We start from the raw sequence: 8,866 nt of genomic DNA on the forward strand, positions 1-8,866 counted from the left end.
ATGCATAGCTAATGGATCGTCACAAGAGGTGGATAAAGTTTTCTCCATGCCTACATCACAAAGGTTAGTAACATTTTGCAACTGATCATCTAACCCATGTGATGAGCTCTCACTAGTTTTAATTTCTTCATTAGAAAGCATGTAAGTGAGAAAAGCATGGTCTTGTACCAAATTCTCATGAGCAATATGCAACACATTAAGCTCCTAATGAGTCAATTTAGCTCCTCATGTGAACAACATAGAACATAAAGTAGATGCTTTTGTTGTTCACATGAACTCTTTAGATATGAGTTTTCATTTTCCAATTTTCTTGTTTTACCATCTCATTTTTTAAAGCTATGTTCATGCTAGCAATTCTAACTACAAGATCATCATAAGAATAGACAAGATCAATCACATTGCAACTTGATACCTTTGTGTAGTGGATGGGCTCGTAGTAGCATCATCATCACTCGAGCATGAACCACCATCATCAAGAATCAACTTGTCAAGTGAACATGTAGAAGATTGATCATCATCATCACTTGAGCTTGATGTGGAGGTGGAGCAATCCTCTACGATCACCAAGTCATAGTCGGGCTCAACAACCTCAACCTCCATCTCCTCCTAGTGATTCTCTTCCTTAAACTTGCCATCATCAAATGTGGAGAGGTGTCACCATGAAGAGCTTGGAGTGCCATCCATACATCATGGGCACTCTCGGTTTCACGCACGTGATCAAATACCTTATCACTCAAAGCACAAATTAAATAGATAGTAGCTTGTCCATCGAGCCGTAGGAAATCCTATTGCGCTTGGGTTGGATTGCTCTCATCCATTGAACGAGTAAAACCTAACACCATGATCCACCAAAACTGAGGACCAAACACACAAAACTGATCAAGCATGTGGTGTTTTCACCGTGTGAAGTGTGTGCCATAAAAAATGTGTGTGTCACAATCAGCCTCTAGCCCTTTAGTTGCCATCTTAAATACTCTTGGGTCGATTAAAACCACAAAATGAGATAATCAGGCTTTGATACCACTTGTAGGGTCATGATGGCGGACTAGGGGGCTGACTAGTCTTTTCTAAAACTAATTGCACAGGATAGCCAATATAAATGCGGAATTAATCTAAATATGGCCTAGCTAAGACTACACCCGTCTATCTATGTTCCAAGGTCCTTATAAAAATTAGATCCTAAACAAGTTATCACTAAGGTGTCGAGCTAGTGGGAGCTCACATAAAGATTATTAGCAAGGTCACACAAACCTATGCAACTAGTCAACTAAGCACACCGGAACCTCCTACACATAGTAAGCAAAGCTAACAAAGCACAAGAGAACTACTACCACTACACACTAGTTACACTACACAAGCACAACTAGAGAGCTACAACTACTTAGCTAAAAAAGCTAAGCTAAGCTTGTTAGCAACACATGCTAACTAGCACAAGATAGCAACCACGGCTACAGAAAACTTAATGGAGGCGGGCAAAAACGATTAACGGAGGCGGGCAATGCAACTACCTCCGATCAAAGGCCGCCATTAATGCGGATTAATAGATGCAGTTGCTTTGCACGTCTCCAAAAATAAATTAAAAAAACAAAAAAGGAAAAAGCCCGTAGCCCAAATCGGGCTTGGGCCTAGATATGGTCTGCGTGTCGCCGCTGCCGTCGTGGAGCTCAACATGCGCCACCGTCGTCGGATCAGCCCATGCCGGGGCTGGATCCAGCCTTCCCGTGCGCCACTATGGCCACACATCCGCCCGCACCAGGGCCAAATCCAGCCTCCTCGTGCGCCACTGTTGCCGGATCCGCTTGGGCCAGGGCCAGATCCGGCCTCCCCATGCGCTACCGCCGCTGGATCCGCCTGCGCCGGGGCCAAATCCGCAACTCGAGCTCTATGGGGGAGATGGAGAGGAGAGGGAGGAGCTGCCGCGCGGGGCTGCCATGGGGGAGAGGGAGGAACCACCGCCCAGGCTGCCGTGGGGGAGAGGGAGAGAAAGGGGCATGTGAGGGAGAGTGGGGCCAGGTGGGCGTTGGGTGCCATTGGGCGGTTGGGAGGAATGAGTAGCTGTGAGAGAGAACCCTAACTCTCTGTATATATATGATGAGCGTGATAGGCCAATATGAGCTGCTTGGGCTCCAAGCTAGGCCAGTATTTTCAGAGGCAGGCCCAGTATTTTCAGAGGCAGGCCTTATAGTGTGCCTGCCTTCGAAAATAGATTTACGTAGGCAGGCTCCTTAAGACAATCGCCTCCGAAAATAGGCTATTTTTGGAGGCAGTTGTCTTAAGATGTCTGCCTCTAATAAATCTATTTTTGGAGGCTGGCATTTTCTGACCGCCACCATAAATATTTTGCAAGGCGGTTGGATTTGTGATCGCCTCGGTTAATAAAAGGACACCGCCCCGCAAAATCATTTGATTTATACAAGTAAACTAGTTACACAAGAGCAACAACTACACACTACCACAAATATGGATACAATCTAATATTAAGGAATTGCAAACAAACAACAACATGGTAACACGATGATTTTTATCATGAGGTTCGGTGGTTTGCCAACCACTTGATCCCCATTGAGGCAAGCCCAAGGTTGTCGCTGATCCTCTTGCTAGTGGCAATCCTACAAGCTTGCTCTCATCCCTCAAGGTGTGCTCACACAAAAGCTCTAGCACTCAGTCTAGATGAACCACTTGGCGCTCTTCACACCTAACTTCTATTAGAGTTGCTCTTCGAGGTCTCCCATGGGGTGGCACAATCCCCTCAACACTAGAGCACCGCACCAACTCTGGTCATGCTACATGGAGTCCACAAGCCTCCAAGATGTCTAGGAGGTGGCAACCTCCAAGAGTAATAAGCACATCGGCTTGCAACATGATCACCCCATGCCAACACTTGCAATATCTCATGCACCGCTCTAAAATCGCTCTCATAATTGAATGCATATATCACTAAGAATATGTGAGTTAGAGGGCTCTAACACACTCCTCTAGGGTGGACACTAAGTCCCCAAGGTGCCAAGTACCCCAAAATAGCTGGCGACCCCCTCTATTTATAGAGGGAGGCCTCCAACTAGCTGTTTGGGGCATGCTAAAATTGTTGCCCCAGACAGTCCGCACTTATAGGCCCGAATAGTCTGCCCTTATGCCGACTCTAGCCATTATGTGCTGAAACGGTCACCCCAAATTGTCCACCCCTTAGGGCTCGGACAGTACACCGGTCAGACAAAACTAGTTGTTGGGCTCAAACGGTTACATCGGATAGTACACCCCTAGGGCCCAGATAGTCCATGTTTAGCCTCGACAACATGGACAAAATCTGTCCAACAACTTAGCTCCTCGGAAAATTAGCCGGCGGACAATCCGCCACTATAGGGCCGCACAGTCCGTCGCTGACTTGTCAGCTCAAGAACAGTGCCCTTGCTGCATCTTGTATTTAACCCTAGCAAACATTGGATCATTCTGATGCCGGCAAACAGTCCGCTGACTAAGGGCTAGACAGCTCGCCGCTATCTAGAAAGCAGCATTGTAGAGCACTATGGCTCCTTTTTCACTATCGTCTTCGCAACTGTTCTCAAGACATTTTGCAAACCTTTTCAATCATGCTAGCCTCAAGTGTTGCACACAAGACAACCACCATCTTAAGTCTATGTTAGCATTTTCAAAATTATTTTCACAAAGGTTTCAAACTCTTTTCAACTGCTAGTTGATCCTTGCAATGCATGCATTATTAGATCGCTCAAGTGGCACTAGATAATCAATATGCCCCTCTTTATAGTACAACCATCTAACTTAAACTTGGTCAAGCACTTCTCTACTCAACCTTAGACCTATGAAATGAAATGACCTACAAATATACCTTTTGCCTTGCGCATTCCATTTCATATCCTTGTTGGTGATGCTACACAAGTATCCAACCTTCATCAATGAAGAACAATGCTCATCCATTATTGTAGCCAACCTTGCTACCTTGACCATCTCCCATAGCATGAAGTTCCTCCATCACTCTCCATCAAGACACTTGATGATCAACTTAAATCAACACTTGGCATGATCTCTTTTGAATGATACGATCCACTTCATGTCAAAATATAAACACCTAGATACCTCAGAATATAAACACCCAGATACCACAAAATCGAGCTCAATCTCAAAATTGATCTCCAGAAAGTGCTCCTGTCCTATCATAATCTCGCTGGTACTTGCAGTATTTGACCTTCAATTGGCTAGACATTGCTTTTGTTGTGCAATAGGTTTGCTTGTTCATGCACGACCCCCATGCTCCACATCTTGAGCTGGTCAAGAGGATTTTTTGGTACCTATAGAGAACTGTAGACCATGGTTTTACCCTTTGTTGTACTGGTCCTGATACCCTTATAGTCTATTCTCTGATGCTAACTAGCGGGCTGTCCTGACACTTGCATGTTGGCCTTAGGCTATGGTGTCTTCTTGGGCGACAAACCTGATTTATTGGTCCTGTTTTTCTTTGGTCTGCCTCATCATGATGTTCAGATTGAGGGGGAGTGTTGTTGATATTGTGCATGTATGCATGATGTACATTTGGTAGTCCATGTGAAATGGCTACAACATGCTCCAGCCCTCTGGTGCCTTTAAGTACTCAAGTACTATCAGATGTATGGGCCTAGGGTACCCTCACCGACCATGTATCTAGCCCATCGAGTGGAGGACATCCAAGGATGAACCCCACGAGGAGTAGGCGCAACCATCAACTTGGAGATCACGATGTATTAAGGATATCTGTTGCCATCATAGATATGGTATGATAGAATAACTGATCTGTTGTAACAAACTAGGAATCCGATCTGTAGCGCTGATCGCCCTAATTGTAACCCTACCCCTCTGCCTATATAAAGGGGGTAAGGATCCTGCGATCGGCACGTTCACAACGACACCATCGTCTCATTCCAATCTACCTCGTAGCTAGGAGCAACAACCCGGGTAATTGAGCATACAAATACAAGAAGAGCAGCAGCATCACTGGATTAGGGTTTAGCGCATCACCGCGCCCCGAACCAGCATAAATCCTTATGTCACATGTACTACCATCTGATTCTGTCTTCGCGATCACGTTGCTAGGCATTGCTAGAACTAATTCTTCCAACACGTACCTCCTTGATCAATACAATCATTGTCTCCCTATTCTAGTTTACAGCTTGTAAAGTATGCTTTATAATCTAATTTTTCCAGCATACCTGCTGAAGTAAAATACCTTCACAAAACACATGCCCAAAATGAGGTTTTCTTCTGAAACTAAATTTAAAATCATTCAAAAGAAGCTCAAAATTTTCAAGGGTGCTAAAGATGGTGCACATGTGATTGTATGCTTAATTCATGGCATGTTTTCGAATTTTCAGGCTGCTGCAATTAGTAGACTTATATACGAAATAAAGACTAACTTGCATGGTAGGTAGTAGTAGTACCTTTATGTCCGTATAACGACCAAATTTTATGAGATCAGCAGTGGGATGGTTGTCGATTGAATGCCTCAATGCTGCCTTTACCGCCTCTCCTTCCTTTCTCTTCACATCCCCACAATAGATTTGAGCAAAGACTTTCTCAAGCGCAGGGAGGTACTGCAAGCTACCAAAGTCGAATCCAATATAGGCCTTTGCGTGGAAATCCAACTGAAGAAATTCAAGGCACGACATTGCTCCCTGTTGATACGCTATCATGGAATTGTTTGCCCAGAACCGCAATTTCGGGAATGCACCAGCGGCAATGACATCACAGAAGTCCAAGTCGCACGACACCAAAAAAGACCGCAGCTCTGGCAAACTCCCAATATTATTTAGATCCCCTGGCTTCATAGACGTCAAACTCAGAGATAAGTAGGACAAGTTCCGAAGTGATGAGGTGCTGATCCACACAGGCAATTCAATCTCATGACCTAGGCATAGACGACGGAGTCGGGGGCAGGGCAAATAGCCATGACAGATGTCCAGGTTATCATTGGACCTGTAAACCACTTCTAGTTCGACTAATTTCTTCAATTTGTTTAGAGACTCCACTAAGGCTAGTTCTTCCAACTTGTCAGGGAATTCACTTATCTTGACATGGAGCACCCTTAGCGCTGTCAGCTTGCCCAGCTCTGTACTAAAGTCAGCTAGCGGGTGCTTCTGGTCAACTCCCTTAGTCCTTAATAAATAGGAGTAGCCAGGACGACTGGAAGCTACTTGCAGTCGCAGCTCTTCCAAGGAAGTTAGGCTTCCCATCCCATCTGGCAATGTTACTGGGGCGTCAAAGGTACCACATCGCAAGCACTTCAGTTCTCTAAGCAAAGTAACACTCTGTGGCACTGCTTTTATCCCGGTTTCCCTCAAATCTAGGAACTGTAAAAATCTTAAATCACCTAGTTCCATCGGCTGCTCATTAATAGCAGTTCTACTTAGTCCGAGGTATCTCAAGTGATGTAGCCGGGCAAGATTCTTGAGACCATAAACATCAACTGGAGTCCATCTCGATATTATCGTCAAACTACCTTCTAAAGATAGGACCTGTAAAACCCGAAATCTTGTGAGTAACGAGTCTAATGCCTCTCGACTAATATCACACTTAGTAGCATTAAATGATCTCATCACTTCTTGTTTGCATGTTTTAGCCAGGTCATACTGATCCAAGACTCTGTTTTGGACTGCCACTATACGAGCTTTATTTTGAGAAGACAAATGTTTTTCATTCCTATCCACTATAGTAACGAAGTTCTCTTCTTTTGCCATCGAACAAATCAAATCATGAACCATGTCGTGAACACGACAAGCCCATATGTCGTAAGTTTCAAAAATATGCTCATACCATGGTCCAATAGCCTCAACTGGCTGCATCATGCTTCTATTAATAAGCTCATTGAAGTACCTCTCTCCAACCTCAAATAATGTTTGCCCTTTTTCTTCATGAACAAAGCCTTCAGCTATCCACTTCCACACCAAAGCATTTTTTTCAATCATATGGTCCTCTGGAAATATACTTAAATACAAAAAGCATGTCTTTAGATGAGTTGGTAGGTCATTGTAGCTAAATAACAATATCTTTTTTGTGTTCTGGGCTCTAGTACCCTCTTGCCCAAATCCAATGCGGCTGTACACCTCAGACCACTCCTCTGCAGATTTACCAGCCAATAAACTAGCTATTGTAATTATAGCTAATGGTAGACCGCCACATTTCTCTAAAATATATTTAGTAGATTTATCATCCAGTTGATCAGAAATGTATGCACCTTTACTGCCCAATCTTGCATAGAATAGTTCCTTGGAGTGATCACATGAAAGTGGCTTTAGCTGGCAAACTTCCCCACTGTTTTCCGCAACTTCAAAAATACGAGAAGTTGTGATTACTCCACTTCCCTTGTCATTATTTATCAAACCATATTTAATTGTATCCCATGAACTTCTATCCCATATATCATCAATAACCATTAGATACCTATTTACAAAGGGTAGAACATTAGCAATGACTATCTAGGTTTTTACGGAAAAACATAAGAATGGTAAACATCTTTACATGGAACTATTGAATCAATCTGCAACAACTCTATAGGGGCATAACTTGGGTCACACAACTTAGTAAAACTATCTATGTTTCTATGGAAAAAAGGTAAGCATTGTAGCCATCTTGCCAAGGAATATAAAATGACAATAATAATTATTCAATCTGCAACGTTATGTAAATCACTTAGGACAATGCAGACAAATTAAGTTGACATTAAGGTAATATCACTGTCATCTTGCACATGAAGCAATACAACACACATATATATAGTAGTTCACTAATAATAAATAAGCTGTATACAACAAAGACACTAATTTGTGGTTGCTGCATGAACCTCATTTTACTCAATTTAATTTATTGTGTGGCATTTTTATATGCATTAATTGCAAATTTTAGTAACATGATCTGTGTCACAATAAAAGGTATAGTGCGATTAATGCCAATAAGCTTGCAGTCTTTACGTGGCATATAGAAGGGTGAAAAATAACAAACTTCAGTTGTATGAATTGTAACCGACCTTTGATTTTGTGCTAGTAAGTCAGGGACAAGAAACTTTACAATCACAAAGAAGGTATGCAAGGAAATTGACCAAGTCCATGAGAGGTATAGCATAACTACACAAAACACTGGCTGGTACCCCATTTTCAGTGCTAGTTTCCCAAGAACTGTCAGTGACAAAACATCAGAGCGGATTCACAACAATCTACCACCAATTGAAATTGACTATCAGAGGTGGGTATAATTGAATTACGGGCTTTGCTATGATACTTCAAAGTTATTGTGAGCTGTCCATTTAGTTAGATCTGAATTGTAAGTAAATCAGGAACAAGATTTTGTGGTATTTAATTAGAAACGATATCTTGCAATTAGGTCTAACTTACAAACTAACGTAACCAATTAGATCTAACATCTCAAACTGACTTAATTTTACTTGATGCCTTTAATTTTCCTTGACTAGCATAGGTGACAAACGATTTGGTGTTAATTGTTTACTGCATAGGATGGGTGAATGCAGGTTGTGTACCACAAGTTTTTTATTTCTGGAACACCACAATGACCCTATAGCTTCATCTTGACAGCAACATGCTATGGTGAGTTAATGTGCATTTTATTTAACATCATGATGTAACGTGACATGGTGAGATGGGTTTTATAGCTTGGTTTTCATGAAAATGGTAACTTTTGTAGGAAATTAAAGTTCATCACACCTGTATGGAAACTTCGATAATGGCATTAACCGATAATCTGAAAAATTTAGTATGGAAAGGAGGGCTCGGCATGGGGTGTGCCATATGGGAAGGAGAGACGGGATTTTTGCCATTTTTGGTTTGTGGATTTATTTTTCTTGTTATTTCAATTAGTCAACTAAACCATG

General features: G+C 42.5%; 1 protein-coding gene across 1 annotated transcript; it reads right to left on the bottom strand.

The window, feature by feature from the left end:
- Positions 1–560: 560 nt before the first annotated feature.
- On the bottom strand, positions 561–7,425 carry LOC136533942 (disease resistance protein Pik-2-like; the record flags this gene model as incomplete). Its single annotated transcript, XM_066526456.1, has 2 exons — positions 561–725; positions 5,427–7,425. Coding segments are annotated over 2 exons (2,164 nt in total), but the record flags the coding sequence as incomplete, so codon positions are not given.
- Between the last annotated feature and the right edge of the window lie 1,441 nt (positions 7,426–8,866).

This window comes from Miscanthus floridulus, unplaced genomic scaffold (genome assembly GCF_019320115.1).
Source record: "Miscanthus floridulus cultivar M001 unplaced genomic scaffold, ASM1932011v1 os_1337, whole genome shotgun sequence".
In the NCBI taxonomy this organism is placed as follows: Eukaryota; Viridiplantae; Streptophyta; class Magnoliopsida; order Poales; family Poaceae; genus Miscanthus; species Miscanthus floridulus.